The sequence below is a fragment of the Oncorhynchus kisutch genome, linkage group LG29 (genome assembly GCF_002021735.2).
Source record: "Oncorhynchus kisutch isolate 150728-3 linkage group LG29, Okis_V2, whole genome shotgun sequence".
NCBI lineage: Eukaryota > Metazoa > Chordata > Actinopteri > Salmoniformes > Salmonidae > Oncorhynchus > Oncorhynchus kisutch.
Window position 1 is genome coordinate 7,583,734 of NC_034202.2, and position 22,813 is coordinate 7,606,546.

The window sequence follows — 22,813 nt, forward strand, 5'->3', positions numbered from 1 at the left end:
CCAGGACGATTGATCCGTGTAAAGGAAAGAATGAACGGGGCCATGTATCGTGAGATTGAGTGAAAATCTCCTTCCATCAGCAAGGACATTGAAGATGAAACGTGGCTGGGTCTTTAAGCATGACAATGATCCCAAACACACCGCCGGGCAACGAAGGAGTGGCTTCGTAAGAAGCATTTCAAGGTCCTGGAGTGGCCTAGCCAGTCTCCAGATCTCAACCCAATAGAAAATCTTTGGAGAGAGTTGAAAGTCTGTGTTGCCCAGCAACAGCCCCAAAACATCACTGCTCTAGAGTAGATCTGCATGGAGGAATGGGCCAAAATACCAGCAACAGTGTGTGAAAACCTTGTTTAGACTTACAGAAAACGTTTGACCTCTGTCATTGCCAACAACGGGTATATAAAGTATTGATAAGTATTTGGTCAATAACAAAAGTTTATTTACACCATAATTTGCAAATAAATTCATTAAAAATCCTACAATGTGATTTCCTGGATTTTTTTTCTCATTTTGTCTGTCATAGTTGAAGAGTGCCTATGATGAAAATTACAGGCCTCTCATCTTTTTGAGTGGGAGAACTTGCACAATTGGTGGCTGACTAAATACTTTTTTGCCCCACTGTATATAGCCTCGTGACTACCTGGTACTACTGCACATTGGCTCGGTACCGGTACTTGTATATAGTCTCGTTATTGTTATTTTATTGTGTTACTATTTCTTTAAAAAAAATATATATATTTAGCAAATTTTGCTTTTTAACTCTGCATTGTTGGGAAAGGGCTAGTAAGTAAGCATTTCACTGTAAAGTTGTAGTCGGTGCATGTGACAAATACAATTTTATTTGACACCGCACACAAAGCCACTACACAGTAACACTGCATCCTAATCCAACCCACAAACCACTGCACAATCCCAAAACACAGCACCCTAATCCAACCCACTGCACAATCCCAAAACACAGCACCCTAATCCAACCCACAAACCACTGCACAATCCCAAAACACAGCCAGTAACACTGCACCCTAATCCAACCCACAAACCACTGCACAATCCCAAAACACAGCACCCTAATCCAACCCACAAACCACTGCACAATCCCAAAACACAGCCAGTAACACTGCATCCTAATCCAACCCACAGACAAACCGCTGCACAATCCCAAAACACAGCCAGTAACACTGCATCCTAATCCAACCCACAAACCACTGCACAACCCCAAGACACAGCCAGTAACACTGCACTCCAAAGCACCGCAACCCAACACACACTCTATAAAGTAACCCTACACACGAACACACTGCACCACAACTCTACACACCAACCCAAAGCACTGCAACCCAACACACACTCTATAAAGTAACCCTACACACACACACACTGAATCACAACTCTACACACCAATCCAAAGCACACGCAACCCAACACACACACACACACACACACACACACAGCACCACAATACATGTGACAAATACAATTTTATTTGACACGCACACAAAGCCACTACACAGTAACACTGCATCCTAATCCAACCCACAGACAAACCGCTGCACAATCCCAAAACACAGCCAGTAACACTGCATCCTAATCCAACCCACAGACAAACCGCTGTACAATCCCAAAACACAGCCAGTAACACTGCATCCTAATCCAACCCACAAACCGCTGCACAATCCCAAAACACAGCACCCTAATCCAACCCACAAACCGCTGCACAATCCCAAAACACAGCCAGTAACACTGCATCCTAATCCAACCCACAAACCAGTGCACAATCCCAAAACACAGCACCCTAATCCAACCCACAAACCACTGCACAACCCCAAGACATAGCCAGTAACACTGCACCCTAATCCAACCCACAAACCACTGCACAACCCCAAGACACAGCCAGTAACACTGCACCCTAATCCAACCCACAAACCACTGCACAACCCCAAGACACAGCCAGTAACACTGCACTCCAAAGCACCGCAACCCAACACACACTCTATAAAGTAACCCTACACACGAACACACTGCACCACAACTTTACACACCAACCCAAAGCACACGCAACCCAACACACACACACGCAGCACCACAACTCTACACACCAACCCAAAGCACACGCAACCCAACACACACACACACACACACACACAGCACCACAACTCTACACACCAACCCAAAGCACACGCAACCCAACACACACACACAGCACCACAACTCTACACACCAACCCAAAGCACACGCAACCCAACACACACACACACAGCACCACAACTCTACACACCAACCCAAAGCACCGCCATCAAGAATCAAGAGACAAAACACTGTTCGTTCACTTAACCATTTTAATTAACTCAGTTCTTTTCACCAATAGTGATACAGACCTCAATGATTGATGAACACATCTTTCTTCATTGATAAAGGCACTTCACAGGCGTTGCTCCGTTGGAAACAACAGTCGGGTTTGGAATGGATGAGGCACAGTAACAGTGGGATTAAAAAAATATTGTCACACCAGATAGGTGGGGTGAAATGTGTTGTTTTACAGGGTCAGCCATAGTAGTACGGCGCCCTAGGAGCAAATCAGGGTTAAGGGCACATCAAATATTTTTCACCTTGTTGGCTTGGGGTATGACAACCAGCGGACTTTTGGTTAGTAGCCAAACGCTCTAACCGCTAGGCTACCGCTAGGCTACCTTCAGCTAAAAAGAAAAGCACTATCTTGTTTATATCAATGTCATACACTATATAGCATCATGGTAGTTCTTTCGTCTTGGCTTTTGGCTCTTGAAACGCTTCAGGAGGTTTCAAATTCCAATAACAGTATTTAAATAAGGCTATAAGGAATCTAGGAGTGCTTTTCTCTAAGCAATAATAGAAAAAAAAATTCTGGAGCCGTTCTGAGATCTCCTTGCCTGCATGTAAGTGGGTGTGTGTGTGACAGAATGTGAGAGAGGAAGAAAATGAGAGATCGGGAGAGAGAAAGACATTGTGCATGTGTGTTTTTGGATGAATGAGATGGAGATATCATCATGGCAGCGGTGTTTTTCTCTGTGTGTTGGAGGACTGGGGCTAGGGGGCGCTCTAGGCCCGGGCCAGGGCACGTTTCAGGTCTCGGAGCAGCATGGGGCCCATGACACTCTTCTCTGTGTTGATGGTGATCAGAGCTGCAGACGACTCCCTCAGCTCCACTGTCACCAGCACCACAGCTCCACTACTGGCCGTCTTACCAGCAAACCTACAGGGAACAGGAGATCGGAGACTGGGTTACAACACGGACTGGATTCCAGGACTGACTGGATAAAGGGTTACAGGGTAGCACGACCAAATAGATATATGAGAGAGGGTTACAGAACAGGAAACATGACGGACCAGATATACAGTAGAAGACAGGGTAACAGGACAGACTAAAGTACACGAGAAATGGTTACAGGGATGAGTAGATACAGGGTAACATGACTGACTGGATACAAGAAAGAGAGAATTACTGAACACACATTTAGTCTAATCTGGGGCTAGTACTCCAAGTTCAGGGACCAAAGTAAAGGCTGAATAGCTGACCTATAACTAAACTGCATGAAATTTAACATCAATGTGGGTGCCAGCTGCCTACGCACACCGAGCCCGTCATAAATCCTCAACTAAGAAACATTCCAAAACATGACAAATCCTGCAATTACACAGCATTAGTAAGGTGTGTGAGTGAGTGGGAGAAGAGAGAGAGAGAGAGACAGGAGAGAGAGAGACAGGAGAGAGAGAGAGTCTATTATCCAGCTAACTAAAAAGCCATTAGGGAGGAGACACACCATTCTGTCAATCAAACACATTCACCCCTTTTTTCCCCCAGTGAGAGTGTGGGGAATCTGAGACCAGAGTGTGGGCCCCTGAGGAACAGCCCCCACCCCTCCTTTCCCCTGGGAGAATTCTCAGCAGCCCAGTTTCCTAGGACACCAGCCCCGCAGACAGGGGACCAAAATAGGGTGCACATGGTGCCCATTGAGGGTGCTAACAAGAGCCAAGCAGGGGCCCTGACCCGGGGTGACCCAGACCCTATTTAGGGTGACAGGCCTGGGCTGAGCCCCCTCTCTCCTGTTCCCTCTGGTCCTCTGGAGCCCCACGTGGCTGACAGGCTGACACCACCCAGCCATCTGCCTCCGTTTAGCACTACATCCCTGGGACAAAGACCCCCTGCGTGCCCCTGGTTAGGCCTCACAAATAACCGTTCTTAGGACTGACAACCAGCCCACAAAGACCCTCCTTCAGGTCTGATAATACCCCAGTAAAGCGCAGAAAAGAGAGGAGCCCCTCACAGCAGATCGAGCTGGAGCGGAGCCTGTAGGCAGGACCAGGGGTCACCAGCTGTCACCGTCTCCGGGTACAGATAAACGGCACGACCACCAATTAACACACACTGTGGCACGCACACACGCACACAGTAGTGTGTCTGGCTGTGCCTCTGGGGAGCGGCTAAATTACCATCAACAGAAGAGAGGGAGTTTATCAGGCAGCTCTCACAGTCCTCTCAGACTTAATTAAAATATTAGCCACTTCAACAGGATACACACTCCACTGAAAACACCACTAATCCCTCACCCCTCTCTCCCTCACCCATCTTGCCCTCCATCCACTCTTCCCTTTTCTCTTATTGTTAAATATGAAGTATTAGCCAAAATGTGTGATGTAAGTTCAGCAGTTGTATAGGCCTCAATATGTAACTTTGCCAACTTTGTTATTTATCACAGGACATCACATGTAATTGCACAAACTAGTGTTTTTAAAAAGTCCTACCTAGCCAATGTGTACTGTGCTTTAGCCTCTTTCCATGCCAGCAGCCTGAGGTGTGTGTGTGTGGTCCCTGTGGCTTTGTTAATGGGTTTAGGATATAAATCTATCGTTAACACTAACACTGCCCCGAGGCTGCTCTTTGAGGCTGCTCTCGCTCCCTCTCTCTGGAGACACTGGTAGGAACACTGCAGCCCAGGGAAGACTGTTGGATTTGTCACTGGATGGTGTGTACTTGTAAGAGAGTTTGGTTTGTGTGTGTGTGTGTGTGTGTGTGTGTGTGTGTGTGTGTGTGTGTGTGTGTGTTCTCTCTGTACAGGTCAGTTTGGTAGTGGCGGACAATTACTTGATCCATTAGTTCTGTGCTGAAGGCCTCAGGGCAGGATGCTGCCTGGTTCTGATTTCTCACACACACACACACACACACACACACACACACACACACACGACTAGAGGAGAAAAATCATAACGGGGCACACACAGTGGAGACCCGAGGAGCATCCATTTACAAACCAGACGTGACCCAACTCTTTACTTACACACACACACACAACCACAGAGAGAGCGATCAGCGGGGGTGATGGTCTAAACCAGGTCATTGGTATGCCCGTGCTCTCTTCAGGCAGGCGTGTGTGGGGCTAAACACTGGATTAATTGCTGCGTATGAAAAGAAAATCATAACCCCTGGACTTAGAGGGGAGATTGGCATCGATCGCCAGGCTGCCGCTAAGCATCACTCTCCAATTATCTGTGTTTCTCCTCAGTGGAAAGAGCCTCACCCTGTTACCATCTGCCTCCCCTGCACCTCCATCCCTCCCTCCATTCTCCTCCACCATGCAAACACTAAGTGGGCTTCACCTTTACATTCAACCTTAGGCTGGGTCCGGAAGAACAACGTTCAGTCTGCCACCCACCACAACCAACTGGCTCTGAGATGGTTCACAATTATGCCTGGTTGGATTTATATAGAGATTTTCCAGGTGCTCAAAGCGCTTTGCATTTTGTGGATATATTCAACTTCACAAGGACAGATAACAAGCCTCACTTAAACCCTCCTATCCGTCACATCGTTTGACCTCGACTTAAAACTTTGTATGTTGGCGTCTTTCCTCATGCTGAACGAACTTGCCTCAAGGACCCATAAGGTCTTCCAGGATCGATTTTCCTCCATCTTGGACATTTTTGAAAACATTTGGAAAAACGTCTCATGAACCGTAAATCCAAATAACACAAATTTGGTATGTAGGCCCGTGGTATGTCTCTTAACTTCAAGATAAGCTAAGGTATTGATTATTGATCAACCAGGAAATCCGATTTCACATTTCCATTGAACTCCTTTGTAAATCCCCTAAACAATGTTCTATCAACTTGAAACTTACGGTCATCAATACATTATTAAGATGAACCATACGTTTGGCAATGATACCTTAAAACCACCATGAAGGTAACTGAACAATTCACTGTTTAGACTATGTAATGTTAATGCTTAAAATATTCCTAAAAACATTCTACTCATAGACGAAGTCAGATTCACTCCAAACGTGGCATTTTGACTCATCACAATGCATTCAAAGATGGTCCCACAATACCAGCAGATGCAGATTAGCCATATGCAAAAATGTGCTTAAATATACAAAAATCCATATTCTCATGAACCATAGGTCCAAAATGACAGCAAAATTGTCTTAGTTTGAGAAAAGTTAAGGGATTGGTCAAGATGGCCAAATTACTGACCAATAAAAACATAATTTTCCACGTCCAGTTAATTAATCCACTCCACAGTGGCCTATCAACTTGAAACTTATCATCACAATAATGAACCACAACGAATTTGGTATTGACATAAGACAACTATTAAGAGACTCATTCTCTGCATCTGTAATGCTCAAAATCATCTTCTCCTCATGAACATCAGATTCGCTCCAGATTTTGGATTTAGAGACTCATTTCATTAGTCTTTAAAAGGGAGACTTCGGGATTTTGGCAGTGAGGCCCGTTATCTACTTCCCCAGAGTCAGATGATCTTGTGGATCTTTAGCTCTCCGTGTCTAGTATAAAAAGGAAGTCCGAGGCGGTTTTGCGAGCCGATGCTAACTAGCATTAGCGCAATGACGACGTCTACGGGTATCTGCTAGCCTGCAGATGCCCGTAGACATGCTAGCAGATACACTACATGACCAAAGGTATGGGGACACCTGCTTGTTGAACATCATTACAAAATCTTTGGGCATTCAAATCAAATGTATTTATAAAAACCCTTTTAACATCAGCAGATGCCAAAGTTCTATACAGAAACCCCAAACAATGCAGATGTAGAAGAACAATGGCTAAGAAAAACTCCTTAGAAAGGCAGGAACCTGGGTAGAAACCTAGAGAGGAACCAGGCTCCTAGGGGTGGAGATAGCACATGACCATTAAGGCCAGATTGTTCTTGAAGATGTTTAAACGTTCATAGAGACCAGCAGGGTCATTCAGTGGTCAAGACAGGAGGTGCAAAAGAAAGGGAGTCAAAAACCGCAGGTCAGGGACAAGGTAGCATGTCCGATGAACAGGTCAGGGTTCCATAGCCAGAGTAAATATGAAGTTGGTCACCCCTTTGTCACTATAATAGCATCCACTCTTCTGGGAAGACTTTCCACTAGCTATTGGAAAATTGCTGAGGGGACTTGCTTCCATTCAGCCACAAGAGCATTAGTGAGGTTGGGCACTGATGTAGGAAGATTAGGCCTGGCTCGCAGTCAGCATTCCAATTCATCCCAAAGGTGTTTGATGGGGTTGAGGTCAGGGCTCTTTGCAGGCCTGTCAAGTTCTTTCACACTGTTTGGACCTCATTGTGCACGGGGGCATTGTCATGCTGAAACAGGAATGGCCTTCCCCAAACTGTTGCCACAAAGTTGGAAGCACAGAATCGTTTAGAATGTCGTTGTTATGCTGTAGCGTTAAGTTTCCCCTTCACTGGAACTAAAGGGCCCGAACCATGAAAAACAGCCCCAGACACTTGGCATTACGCCTTGTGATCTTCAGCTTGTGTACGGCTGCTTGGCCATGGAAACCCATTTCATGAAGCTCCCGACAAACAGATCTTGTGCCGATTTTGCTTCCAGAGGCAGTTTGGAACTTGGTAGTGAGTGTTGCAACTGAGGACAGACGATTTTTAACGAGCTACGCGGTCCCGTTCTGGGTGCTTGTCTGGCCTACCACTTCGCAGCTGAGCAGTTGTTGCTCCTAGACGTTTCCATTTCACAATAACAGCACTTACAGTTGACCAGCGCAGCTCTAGCAGGGCAGAAATGTGACAAACTGACTTGTTGGAAAGGTCGCATCCTATAATGGTTCCATGTTGAAAGTCACTGAGCTCTTCAGTTGTGCCATTCTATTACCAATTGTCTACGGAGATCGTATGGCTGTATGCTAAATTGTATACACCTGTCAGCAACGGGTGTGATTGAAATAAACGAATCCACTAATTTGAAGGGGTGTCCACATACTTTTGTCTATATAGTGTACCCATAGACTTTCAGTCATTGCGCTAACACTAGTTAGCAATTGCGCTAGTTACCAACTTCCTTCAAACTGCACGCATACACAAAAAACAGTATCCATCCTCATTGCCAAAATCCCATAGTATCCCTTAATGGGTTAGATATATATATTTATTTTTTCATGCGGCATTCAAATATGGCCTGTACCTCTAGATTTCGCATATAGACTCAATGAATTAGCCTCTAAAACGAACTTGAGAATCATTAGTTGCCGCATTTAAAAAACGGCCACGCTACACCAGACCAGGGCTATAAGAACTGAACCAACGGACATGAAATTTGGTACGTCTTTAGAAGCTGTGCGAATATTAAAGTCTCCACAACCTTAGATTGGCACCAGTGGTATAACTATCACACCCTATAAGAAATGAACCATAATGTGTCTCACCTCTGGACAAATTGCCTTGAGAAATTCTGGAGAATCCCAATTGCCTTAACTAAAGGGTGTATACAATTGTTGTGTATTTCAATTTGCACATCACAATCAATACAATTCCTAAACCAAATTCACGTCACACAGGTGACTACATGACGGACACACTCAAATGCACAAGGAGTCAAGGTGTTAAAAGAAGAATTCTAAAACCACAAAATCATATTGAAAACATATATGGTATGTAGATTTAAATGAATCTCGAATGAGTTTATTTGATTAAAGTTCCATAATTCAAAGATGACCGCAACACAGTGGCTTTGGAAAGTATTCAAACGTATTACAGCCTTATTCTATAATGGATTAAATCAAATCAAATGTATTTATATAGCCCTTCGTACATCAGCTGATATCTCAAAGTGCTGTACAGAAACCCAGCCTAAAACCCCAAACAGCAAGCAATGCAGGTGTAGAAGCACCACCCAATCAATAGTCCCCACCCAATCAATCTACACCCAATTCCTCATAATGACAATGCAAAAACAGGTTTAGACATTTTTGCAAATGTAAAAATAAATAAATATATACATGTTCAATCTTGGTTTCTTCAGACCAGAAAATCTTGTTGTTTCGCATGGTCTGAGTCCGTAGGTGCCTTTTGACAAACTCCAAGCGGGCCGTCATGTGCCTTTTACTGAGGAGTGGCCACTACCATAAAGGCCTGATTGGTGGAGTGCTCCAGAGATGGTTGTCCTTCTCGAAGGTTCTCCCATCTCCACAGAGGAACTATGGAGCTCTGTCAGAATGACCATCGGGTTCTTGGTCACTGACCAAGGCCCTTCAACGATTTCTCTGTTTGTCTGGGCAGCAGCTGGTTCTAGCTCTAGGAAGAGTCATGGTGGTTCCAAACCTCTTCCAATTAAGAATGGAGGCCTCTATGTTCTTGGGGACCTTCAATGCTGCAGAAATGTTTTAGTACCCTTCCCCAGATCCGTGCCGACACAATCCTGTCCCGGAGCTCTACAGACAATTCCTTCGACCTCATGGCTTGGTTTTTGCTAAGACAACTGTGGGACCTTTCTATAGACAGGTGTGCGCCTTTCCAAATCATGTCCAATCAATTGAATTTACCACAGTTGGACTCCAATCAAGTTGTAGAAACATCAAAGATGATCAGTGGAAACAGGATGCACCTGAGCTCAATTTCAAGTCTCATAGCAAAGGGTCTGAATACTGATGTAAATGTAGAGTCTCATAGCAAAGGGTCTGAATACTGACGTAAATGTAGAGTCTCATAGCAAAGGGTCTGAATACTGATGTAAATGTAGAGTCTCATAGCAAAGGGGCTGAATACTGATGTAAATGTAGAGTCTCATAGCAAAGGGTCTGAATACTGATGTAAATGTAGAGTCTCATAGCAAAGGGTCTGAATACTGATGTAAATGTAGAGTCTCATAGCAAAGGGGCTGAATACTGATGTAAATGTAGAGTCTCATAGCAAAGGGTCTGAATACTGATGTAAATGTAGAGTCTCATAGCAAAGGGTCTGAATACTGATGTAAATGTAAAGTCTCATAGCAAAGGGTCTGAATACTGATGTAAATGTAGAGTCTCATAGCAAAGGGTCTGAATACTGATGTAAATGTAGAGTCTCATAGCAAAGGGGCTGAATACTGATGTAAATGTAGAGTCTCATAGCAAAGGGTCTGAATACTGATGTAAATGTAGAGTCTCATAGCAAAGGGTCTGAATACTGACGTAAATGTAGAGTCTCATAGCAAAGGGTCTGAATACTGATGTAAATGTAGAGTCTCATAGCAAAGGGGCTGAATACTGATGTAAATGTAGAGTCTCATAGCAAAGGGTCTGAATACTGATGTAAATGTAGAGTCTCATAGCAAAGGGTCTGAATACTGATGTAAATGTAGAGTCTCATAGCAAAGGGTCTGAATACTGATGTAAATGTAGAGTCTCATAGCAAAGGGTCTGAATACTGATGTAAATGTAGAGTCTCATAGCAAAGGGTCTGAATACTGATGTAAATGTAGAGTCTCATAGCAAAGGGTCTGAATACTGATGTAAATGTAGAGTCTCATAGCAAAGGGGCTGAATACTGATGTAAATGTAGAGTCTCATAGCAAAGGGTCTGAATACTGATGTAAATGTAGAGTCTCATAGCAAAGGGTCTGAATACTGATGTAAATGTAGAGTCTCATAGCAAAGGGGCTGAATACTGACGTAAATGTAGAGTCTCATAGCAAAGGGTCTGAATACTGATGTAAATGTAGAGTCTCATAGCAAAGGGTCTGAATACTGATGTAAATGTAGAGTCTCATAGCAAAGGGTCTGAATACTGATGTAAATGTAGAGTCTCATAGCAAAGGGTCTGAATACTGATGTAAATGTCGAGTCTCATAGCAAAGGGTCTGAATACTGACGTAAATGTAGAGTCTCATAGCAAAGGGTCTGAATACTGATGTAAATGTAGAGTCTCATAGCAAAGGGTCTGAATACTGATGTAAATGTAGAGTCTCATAGCAAAGGGTCTGAATACTGATGTAAATGTAGAGTCTCATAGCAAAGGGTCTGAATACTGATGTAAATGTAGAGTCTCATAGCAAAGGGTCTGAATACTGATGTAAATAAGGGATTTCAGTATTTTTATACATTCGCAAAAATGATTTAATCAATTTTAGAATAAGGCTGTAAAGTAACAATTTGGAAAAGGGTAAGGGGTCTGAATATTTTCCGAATGCACTGTATACCAATACAGAAAAGATTTCACAAATCTTAACCTAAACCATTAGTCAAATTTACCCCAGATTTGGTATATAATCGCAACACTTTAAGAACGATTACCTGCATCATCAGACCTACAGACCAAACTTAACTGCCATCCTCCTTGTGGTATTGAGAGAGAAACACGGTAATGCTTCCACTGGTTGCACTTTAAGGACTATAGTTCCTACATGATCGTGCCTGCTTTGTTATCCAAATGACATTTGTTTTCCCCTTTGTCATCCTGTGAACCCTGTTCGTTGCAGCTCACAGCTATACTATAATAAAACTAATATCATGACGCCAGGAAAGTTCTTTCAACTGCAAATGGTTGGTATTATCAAATAGCGATGACAGTTATGATTATTTAAATAATGGAATAACATATTGAACATCCTCATTCATTTCATTTAATAGGACAAAACGTTTATTTGTATTTAACTTCGTATATCAGTCATCACCAAATGGAAAGGAAAAAAAAAACAGGATATATGAATCGATTATATTGAAGCAAAGCGAAAACAGAGCTTCCAAAGGTTTTCAAAATGAAGGTCTCTAACCAACCAAAGCAAAACAAATACAATCAAATTTGCTTTCAAACTGAGTGAAAAATAGAGCAGATTTATTCTATTCCTCCTGTTTAGACACAAACAAGAACAGCTTTTTCTACATGTGCTTTTCTGCTTGATTTATTGCCAGCCTCCTTTCCAGCAATCAATTGGGCTGTGTTGAAGTGGTGGTTAGGGTTTCCTCGGTTACAACAGGGCTGCACCCTGCTGGTGATTAACAGGACTACATGTCTGAGGTAGATGTGTGTGTGGGTGTGTGGTGTGTGGTGTGTGGTGTGTGTGTGTGTGTGTGTGTGTGTGTGTGTGTGTGTGTGTGTGTGTGGTGTCTCAACACACCAAAGAACCTGAGATATGCAGTAAAGCACCACAAAATAATATAAAATGGTATCACATGATACCATTTTCAGATCATTATTTCTAAACATTGACCCCCAGGCATGGATGTGCTGGTGCCCAGGCCAGAGAGGCCTGTCCCTGGGGAGAGGTGGTGAGGAGAGAGGGTCAGAGTGGAGGTCACCTCCATCATAGTAATATTAATGCAAAGTGACCTCCACAATGAGCTCTCAGCGTGTGTATCCACTGATATCGATCCCTCTCATTCCTACTATGTGTGTTTGTAAGCATTAGTCTGTGGGTCTGTGAGCACTAGTAGTTGTGCAGCATCGACATAACCCCACCTATGAGATACAACCTTCCATTTGGGATTTTCAGATCTGAAGGAAACCGTAGATGGCTCCATCTAACCTTACAGTATATACCTGACCCCTTCAGCTCTGCAGACACAGAAGGGGAGGCTCTTCGGTAGGCTTTGGTGGTATCCAGATTTTCATATTGTCATTCCATCCTCCTCTCATACAGGAATTTATGGTATTACCGGCATAGCACACAAGGGGGCGCTAGAAACGCTAGAAAATCCCATTAGGACTAACAGAATGCTATCCAAATCAGCACAAACGAATAGCAAAATCACAGATGCTGTTAGCTAAAGAATTTGAAAAGCTCATAAAGTTATACAAGCATAGCTGGTAGCTACCAAATAAAATGTCCGGTGAGTGTGGGCATTTACAAGAAAAAGTGAATGAGAGAAATTCTGCAAATGAACAAAGTAGTGATGCATTCTTTTCTGAAAGAAGGGCAACATGTGTACACAGAGAACAGAGGAGAAAAACAACAACCTCTAGCTGGAAGCACAGGGGAAAAAATGACAACCAAAACAGAGCTCTTTGACTTCTGGCAGAAAACCAGAAGATATCTGATGGCAAATATTTAGTAGTGACTTGCATACAAGTGTAACTTGTGCTGCACAACAGAGACTTGGCGATAGAGCTTCAAGTTCCTCGGCGTACACATTAGAGGTCGATCGATTACGATTTTTCAACGCCAATACTGATTATTGGAGGACCAAAGAAAGCAGATAACGATTTTTAAAAAAAGGCCAATTTTTGAATAATGACAATTACAACAATACTGAATGAACACTTATTTTAACTTAATATAATACATCAATAAAATCTATTTAGCCTCAAATAAATAATGAAACATGTTCAATTTGGTTTAAATAATGCAAAAACAAACAGTTGGAGAAGTAAAAGTGCAATATGTGCCATGTAAAAAAAGCTAACGTTTGAGTTCCTTGCTCAGAACATGAACATATGAAAGTTGGTGGTTCCTTTTAACATGAGACTTCAATATTCCAAGGTTTTAGGTTGTAGTTGATATAGTATTTATAGGACTATTTCTCGCTATACCATTTGTATTTCATATACCTTTTACTATTGGATGTTCTTATAGGCACTATAGTATTGCCAGTGTAACAGTCTAGCTTCCGTCCCTCTCCTCGCCCCTACCTGGGCTCGAACCAGGAACACATCGACAACAGCCACACTCGAACCAGCGTTACCCATCGCTCCACAAAAGCCGCGGCCCTTGCAGAGCAAGTGGAATAACTACTCCAAGTCTCAGAATGAGTGACATTTGAAACGCTATTAGCGCGCACCCCCGCTAACTAGCTAGCCATTTCACATCAGTTACACAAGCCATTAGGCTGATAGGCTTGAAGTCATAAACAGCGCTGTGCTTGCGAAGAGCTGCTGACAAAATGCACGAAAGTGCTGTTTGAATTAATGCTTACGAGCCTGCTGCAGCCTACCATCGCTCAGTCAGACTGCTCTATCAAATCATAGACTTAATTATAACATAATAACACGCAGAAATACGAGCCTTAGGTCATTAATATGGTCGAATCTGGAAACTATCATCTCAAAAACAAAACGTTTATTATTTCAGTGAAATACGGAACCGTTTGGTATTTTATCTAACGGGTGGCATCCCTAAGTCTAAATATTCCTGTTACATTGTACAACCTTCAATGTTATGTCATAATTACATAAAATTCTGGCAAATTAGTTCGCAATGAGCCAGGCGGCCCAAACTGTTGCATATACCCTGACTCTGCGAGCAATGAACGCAAGAGAAATGACACTTTCACCTGGTTAATATTGCCTACTAACCTGGATTTCTTTTAGCTAAATATGCAGGTTTAAAAATATATACTTCTGTGTATTGATTTTAAGAAAGGCGGTGTTTATGGTTAGGTACAGCTTTTTTCCGCAAATGTGCTTTTGTTAAATCATCCCCCAGCGTTGCATCGATTATATGCAACGCTAGATAAACAAGTAATATCATCAACCATGTGTGGTTAAAATGAGTGATTATGAGTGATTGATTGTTTTTTTATAAGATACGTTTAATGCTAGCTAGCAACTTACCGTGGCTTACTGCATTCGCGTAACAGTTAACTGTAAGGTTGCAAGATTGGATCCCCCGAGCTAACAAGGTGAAAATTTGTCGTTCTGCCATTCCAATTAATCGGTCGACCTCTAGTACACATCACTGACAAACTAAAATGATCCACCCACACAGACAGTGTGGTGAAGAAGGCTGAATATATTTGTCTTGGCACCTAAAACCCTCAATCTTACAGATGCACAATTGAGAGCCTCCCGTCGAGCTGTATCACTGCCTGGTACGGCAACTGCACTGCCCGAAGCCGCAGGGCTCTCCAGAGGGTGGTGCGGACTGCCCAACGCATCACCGGGGGCAAACTATCTGCCCTCCAGGATACCGACAGCACCCGATGTCACAGGAATGCCAAAAAGATCATCAAGGACAACAACCACCCGAGCCACTGCCTGTTCACCCCACTAAGAGCCAGAAGACGATGTCAGTGCAGGTGCATCAAAGCTGGGACCGAGAGACTGAAAAACAGCTCTCTCAAGGCCCTCAGACTGTTAAACAGCCATCACTAGCACATTAGAAGCAGCTGCCCTATATACAGGTGAAGTCGGAAGTTTACATACACCTTAGCCAAATACATTTAAACTCACTTTTTCACAATCCATGACATTTAATCGTAGTAAAAAATCCCTGTTTTAGGTCAGTTAGGATTACCACTTTATTTTAAGAAAATGAAATGGTAGAATAATAGTAGAGATAAATAAAAGCTGAAGTAAATCATTCTATCACATTCCCAGTGGGTCAGAAGTTTACACACTCAATTAGTATTTGGTAGCACTGCCTTTAAATTGTGTCAAACGTGTATAGCCTTCTACAAGCTTCCCACAATAAGCCGGGTGAATCTTAGCCCATTCCTCCTGACAGAGCTGGTGTAACTGAGTCAGGTTTGTAAGCCTCCTTGCTCGTACACGCTTTTTCAGTTCTGCTCACAAATGTTCTATAGGATTGAGATCAGGGCTTTGTGATGGCCACTCCAATACATTGACTTTGTTGTCCTTAAAGCCCTTTTCCACAACTTTGGAAGTATGCTTGGGGTCATTGTCCATTTGGAAGACCCATTTGTGACCAAGCTTTAACTTCCTGACTGATGTCTTGAGAAGTTGCTTCAATATATCCACATCATTTTCCTCCCTCATGATGCCATCTATTTTGTGAAGTGCACCAGTTCCTCCTGCAGCAAAGCACCCCCACAACATGATGCTGCCACCCCCGTGCTTCACGGTTGGGATGGTGTTCTTCGGGTTGCAAGCCTCCCTCTTTTTCCTCCAAACATAATGATGGTCATTATCGGGTTCAAGTCTGGGCTCTGGATTGGCCACTCAAGGACATTGAGACTTTTCATCAAGGTTCTCTCTGTACTTTGCTCCGGTCAGCTTTCCCTCAATCCCGACTAGTCTCCCAGCTTGCTCAGTTTAGCCGGGCGGCCAGCTCTAGGAAGAGTTATGGTGGTTCCAAACTTGGAGGCCACTGTGTTCTTGGGCAAATTCAATGCTGCAAAAATGTTTTGGTACCCTTCCCTAATAATGTCTCTCGGAGCTCTCCAGACAATTCCTTCGACCTCATGGCTTGGTTTTTGCTCTGACATGCACCGTCAACTGTGGGACCTTTCTATAGACAGGTGTGTGCCTTTCCAAATCAAGTCCAATAAATTTTATATAACACAGATGGACTCCAAGTTGTAGAAACATCGATGATAAATGGAAACACCTGAGCTCAATTTCAAGTCTCATAGCAAAGGGTCTGAATACTTAAGTAAATAAGGTATTGCTGTTTTTTAAACTTTTTTTTTACTCCTTTTTCATGATATCCAAGTGGTAGTTACAGTCTTGTCCATACTGGAGTTGCAGTGATGGGACTCGAGAGAGGCGAAGGTCGAGAGCCGTGCGTCCTCCGAAACACAACCCTGCCAAGCCGCACTGCTTCTTGAGACACTGCTCGCTTAACCCGAAAGCCAGCCACACCAACATTTTTAAAGGTTATGCATGCCAACATATTAACCCAGAATTAAGAGTTGGCAAAGTGATCGTGTCAGGTGAAAATGATATAAAACGGTTTACCATCGCAACATTTGGATGTACATTCACAATCAAGCTGGCGATGCCTCATCGGGATTGGTTATTCCCCATCATTTGCAACAATGTCAATTAGCACCATAGACTCTATTTCGATCAGAGGAAGAAGCATATAGATGCTCCTTGTATCTTTGGTTGTCACCTTTCCATTGCGATACCTCAAACTGTCGTGATGACCAGCTGAGATACTTTTAGGAGGTGATTTGACTCCTGGCTCAGTTGGTTGGTCTGAACCGTTGGTCTGAACCGTTGGTCTGAACCGTTGGTCTGAACCGTTGGTCTGAACCGTTGGTCTGAACCGTTGGTCTGAACCGTTGGTCTGAACCTCCTGAAACCAACTCTGGGATTTTTTGTCTTTAAAAAAAACAGGTGAACAGGAATTCCTGTTCTTTTGAGGAACTTTTGAGACCCTTTGTGGATACAGGCCCAGGTCATCATTGTGAGACCAGAAGAGAGCTTGTCATCATTAAGGGACGGTGAGGAGAGTGCAGCCTCCTCACCAGTCGTCAGCCAGCCAGGAGACAGAGATTGATAGTCCAGAGTCATTTGTCCTATTGGTTATTCTAAATGAAGTATGGGGTTATTGGAGGCAGGCCTCTCCCACCGGCTAACATTGATTTCCACTGATTCTCCTCTCCTCCCAGCTCCCTGTAACCTTGTGCTTTGTGTCTCCTATCATCTCCCTCCCACTCTCCCTCACCTTTTCTACCCCACTCTATTTTTCCATCCCCTTCTCTTCTTTTTCTTCCTCTCTCGCGCGCTCTTATTTATCCTCTCCCGCATTCCCCTCCCTGTTACTCATCCTCTCGCTCAAACAGAAAGAGACGGGGGAGACAAAGGAAAGGAGGGAGAGAGACGGACGTCCAGGATAGAGAGACAGACAGGGAGGTAAAGATAAAGTGAAAGAGGGACAGAGTGGGAGACAGCGGGAAAGATAAAAGGAGAGACAGGAAGAGGGACAGAGAGGAAGTGAAAGAGCCAGAGGGAGGGGTAATTATCCGTCAGGTGTGTGGGTGTGCGTGACGGAGGAAGCTCATTAGCACACCATGTGTACACCAATTACACAACAAGCCTAGCCTTCACACGCACACACACACATCTCACCTGTGGATGTTGTCTTGACCGGATGGAACCACTCCCAGGTTGGCCACGGTTGCCACCTGTCTGCTGATTGGTTGGCGGGTCGTGTTCTCTGCTGCCATGGTGATGGTTGCCGAGCTCTCGTTCATGCCCAGCAGTTTCCCTGATTGGGTGAGAAACAGAAACAAGTGAAATGATGCACTCGCATCACATCGAGGAGGTTGCACTGCAGGTGCGCGCAAGAAGAATCCTCACTAACTAACTGTTCACAACACACAGCCAGTCTGATTGTGACAAAAGACAGGAAATGAACCAAGTTCTGAAGAGCTTGCCTGTGAAGGAGACGAAGAAAGAAAGTGCACTTTTGGACAACACAAGTGCTCCCAACACTCCAGAAAGAGCATTTAATGAGGACTGGGGGAGGGAGGGATGGAGTTTAGAGTGAGTGGGGTGGTGGGGGCACAAGTTAGCCAAGGGAAAATACCCCATTCAGGTCGAAATAACAACAAATCTGTTTCTAAAGACCACCTGAAGAGAAGTAAAGTGGTTTGGTTGAAATAATCATCTTTAAAAAGCAAAGGGCGGGTTAATTCTAGCCGTTCGGTCTCCTATCCTCTTCCCTCTGATTGCTATGAATAGGACTATAGTGAATGAAGATTCGTTAATGAATTAACAAGACGAGGAAGGCATTTAGCAGGCACTTAAGAGTGCTGCATTCTCTCAATGCCTCTTATATTCACAGGAGAGTGAGGTGTGTGTGTGTGTATGTGTGTGTAAAAGATATTCAACCACTCTTGGGAGGCGAATCAAAGTTGAATGTTTCTTATTGATTCAATTGATAGAAAGCCTCCATAGAAAGCAGTCCAGTCATTATTGGCCCCACTTACAAAGCCATTACCTACACACTACACATGTTGCTGCTTGGACTAAGGCACACATCTTTCACAGTGAGTAATCCTAAACACCCGTGATTGGTCACGGTGACGATAATGCAGCTAATGTTCTGTCTGATTGTGTAAGATAATGATTCGGATATTTAACAGCGTATGATAACTTACCTTGCTCCTTGCGGAAGTCCTGTTCGGTCATGGTGGCGGGTAGGAAGAGTTCTCCTACGGCAGGCTGGATGGACACACTGAACTGGTCCTCCTTCGTACTGATGGACAAACAGGACGACAGACCAACAAGCCCCTCGTTGAAATTAGTGGTGTGTGTGTGTGTGTGTGTGTGTACAGCTGCGTGCGTGTTTTCTCCATCTCTGTTGTGATTGTCATGCAAAACACACTGGGCGATTGGCATTTTAGGAAAGATTGATTTGCTCGGTCCCAAACAGGTTCTCTGATCAACCTATTGATCAGCGAGCAGAGACATGGATAAGAGAAGAGATAAGAAAATGAGGAGAGGTTCCTTCTACAGCTGGAAGAAAAGCAGGAGAGGAAAGAGGAAGAAGAGGCTATAGCTGTTTCAGCCTCACTGTCTAAAAACGACTCGACGCCAGAGTATCTTACCACAGCTGGAAGTTTGCTGCTTGTGTTGAGTCGTTGAAGTCGACGCCCAAAGACACAGTCACCGAGGCCTCTGGCAGCAGACACTCTGAGAACGGATAGAAGCAAGGAGAGGAGGATAAAAAAGAGAGGAGTGAGTGACAAGGGCAGAGGACGAAGAGAGGGAAAGGTCATTAGAGTGGAACAGACAGGCATGCAGACGCCACTTGTGTTTTCTACTTCACAAAGCAAGGCCACCACGTGTGACAAATCCATCCTTCAATCTCATCCTCCACAACGAGACGAAAGACAGAACACAAAAAATGAAGGAGTAGCATATTTCCAAAACAACAGGGTTGTCAAAGAGAATGTCAGGGTCTAAAGAGGAGAGCGAGAAATAGTGAAAGAGGGGGGAGATGGAAATATATATATAAAGGAGGAAGAGAGATTGGGGGTGAGAGATCTGAGAGACTGAGGGGAGGGGGGGAGACGAAGCAGAGAGAGATCTGAGAGCCCCGGGGGGGGGGGGGGGGGGGGGGGGAGACGAAGCAGAGAGAGATCTGAGAGACCGAGGGGAGGGGGGACGAAGCAGAGAGAGATCTGAGAGACCGAGGGGAGGGGGGACGAAGCAGAGAGAGATCTGAGAGACCGAGGGGGGGGGCGAGACGAAGCAGAGAGAGATCTGAGAGACCGAGGTGGGGGGGGACGAAGCAGAGAGAGATCTGAGAGACCGAGGTGGGGGGGGACGAAGCAGAGAGAGATCTGAGAGACCGAGGGGAGGGGGGACGAAGCAGAGAGAGATCTGAGAGACCGAGGGGGGGGGCGAGACGAAGCAGAGAGAGATCTGAGAGACCGAGGTGGGGGGGGGACGAAGCAGAGAGAGATCTGAGAGACCGAGGTGGGGGGGGACGAAGCAGAGAGAGATCTGAGAGACCGAGGGGAGGGGGGACGAAGCAGAGAGAGATCTGAGAGACCGAGGGGTGAGAGAAAGAGGGAGTCATAGGCCAAGAGGAGAGAGAAGGATCCTCCACGGTCTCCTGAGCAACCAAGTGTTTCTCTGCGTCTCTGCAGAGCGGAACTCTGTCACACAGAGGAGAGGACCCTGGACACCAGAGCCATCATACACTCTCTTTCTCTCCACTCTTCTCTAAGCTTCTTTCTATCCCTCCATCACCATCTTCCCATTTGTCTCACTCTCTCCCTCTCCATTTGAGTTAAGAGAAACGTGGACTTTACTCCAGTAGATGCTGACATATAGAAGAGACAGATCTATTGTAACACATTGTGGGCTATGCTGCTGTAGGAATAGCCAAGCGCTCGTCTGTAACATGTCTTTATGAGGTTAAATACACTGTGGGGTAAAGTAAGGTATTCTGTCTGCATTCACTTTCTCCTGCTCAATATGAAAAGCAACTCCACTCTCACGCACACCCACACTCTAAACTCAATCGATCCCAATTACCCAGTGTTTGGCTGCCGGAGTTCCTTCAATGCCCAATCAATCCACAGCCAATTGATGCTTTTAACGCGCTTGAGCGCACACCTTTTCATCTTGGCCCCCCCCTTTCTTTTGTTTTTCTTTAATGTCTGGGCTCAGAGGGATGTGTGTGTGTGTGTGTTATGAATGAAGACACACTATATAGACAAAACTGTATAGACACCCCTTCAAATGAGTGGATTTGTCTATTTCAGCCACACCCGTTGCTGCTGACAGGTGTATAAAATTGAGCGCACAGACATGCAATCACCATAGACAAACATTGGCAGTAGAATGACCTCACTGAAGAGCTCAGTGACTTTCAATGTTGCACCGTCATAATACGGCACTATTCCAACAAGACAGTTTGTCAAATTTCTGCCCTGCTAGAGCTGCCCCCGGTCAACTGTAAGCACTGTTATTGTGAAGTGGAAACCTCTAGGAGCGACAATGGCTCAGTGGTAGGCCACACAAGTTCACAGAACGGGAAGTGCTGAAGCGCGTAAAAAATATAGTCTGTCCTCGGTTGCAACACTCACTACAGAGTTCCAAACTGCCTCTGGAAGCAAAGTCAGCACAAGAACTGTTCGTCGGGTGCTTCATGAAATGGGTTTCCATGGCCGAGCAGCCACACACAAGCATAAGATCACCAGGCACAATGCCAAGCATCGGCTGGAGTGGTGTAAAGCTCACCGTCATTTCGAATCTGGGTTTGGCGGATGCCAGAAGAACACCACCTTCAAGAATGCACGGTTCCAACTTCAGTTTGGTTGACGATGAAAAATGGTTTGAGGCTGTTTTTCATGGTTCGGGCTAGGCCCCTTAGTTCCATTGACGGGAAATCTTAACGCTACAGCATACAATGACTTTAGACAATTCTGTGCTGCCAACCTTGTGGCAACTGTTTTGGGAAGGCCTTTCCCGGTTTCAGCATGACAATGCTCCCGTGCACAAAGAGAGATCCATACACTGAGCGCTGTGTCCATACACAGAGACCTACACTGAGCGCTGACCTCAAACACATTTGGGGTGAATCGGTACTCCGACTGTGAGGCAGGCTTAATCGCCCAACATCAGTTCCCGACCTCACTAATGCTCGTGGCTGAATGGAAGCAAGTCCCCACAGCAACGTTCCAAGATCTAGTGGAAAGTCTTCCCAGAAGAGTGGAGGCTGTTATAGCGGCAAAGGGGGGGACCAACTCCATATTAATGCCATTGATTTTGGAATATGTTCGACGAGCAGGTATCCACATACACTACATGACAAAAAGGATCTAACCTATAGTATAGAAGCAGTGAATTACCAAAACATTTATCCAACATTGAAGGTGCACAAGAACACAGTGGCCTCCGTCATTCTTAAATGGAAGAAGTTTGGAACCACCAAGACTCTTCCTAGAGCTGGCCGCCCTGCCAAACTGAGCAATCTGTGGAGAAGGGTCTTGGTCAGGGAGGTAACCAAGAACCCGATGGTCACTGACAGAGCTCTAGAGTTCTTCTGTGGAGATGGAGGTCCTTCTGGAAAGTTCTCCCATCTCTGCAGCACTCTACCAATCAGGCCTTTATCGTAGAGTGGCCAGACGGAAGCCACTCCTCAGTAAAAGGCACATGACAGCCCACTTGGAGTTTGCCAAAAGGCACCACGAGAAACAAGATTCTCTGCTCTGATGAAACCAAGATTGAACTCTTTATCCTGAATGCCAAGCTTCACTTCTGGAAGAAACCTGGCACCATCCGTACGGTAAAGGAGGGACTGGGAGACTGGTCAGGATCGAGGGAAAGATGAACAGATCAAAGTACAGAGAGATCCTTGATGAAAACCTGCTCCAGAGCTCTCAGGACCTCAGACTTGGGGGAAGGTTCACCTTC

General features: G+C 44.7%; 1 protein-coding gene across 1 annotated transcript in view; it reads right to left on the bottom strand.

Moving 5' to 3' along the window:
- Positions 1–2,322: 2,322 nt before the first annotated feature.
- The window catches only part of LOC109873630 (AP-3 complex subunit beta-1), a 60,161-nt gene continuing 39,670 nt past the window's right edge, over positions 2,323–22,813 (bottom strand). The window contains exons 24-27 of the mRNA XM_031808904.1: positions 19,492–19,576; positions 19,042–19,139; positions 18,008–18,146; positions 2,323–3,229 (exon numbers count right to left, since the gene is read on the bottom strand). Coding sequence (XP_031664764.1) covers positions 3,076–3,229; positions 18,008–18,146; positions 19,042–19,139; positions 19,492–19,576 — 476 coding nt within the window. The 3' untranslated portion in view covers positions 2,323–3,075. The remainder of the gene's footprint in view (positions 3,230–18,007; positions 18,147–19,041; positions 19,140–19,491; positions 19,577–22,813) is intronic.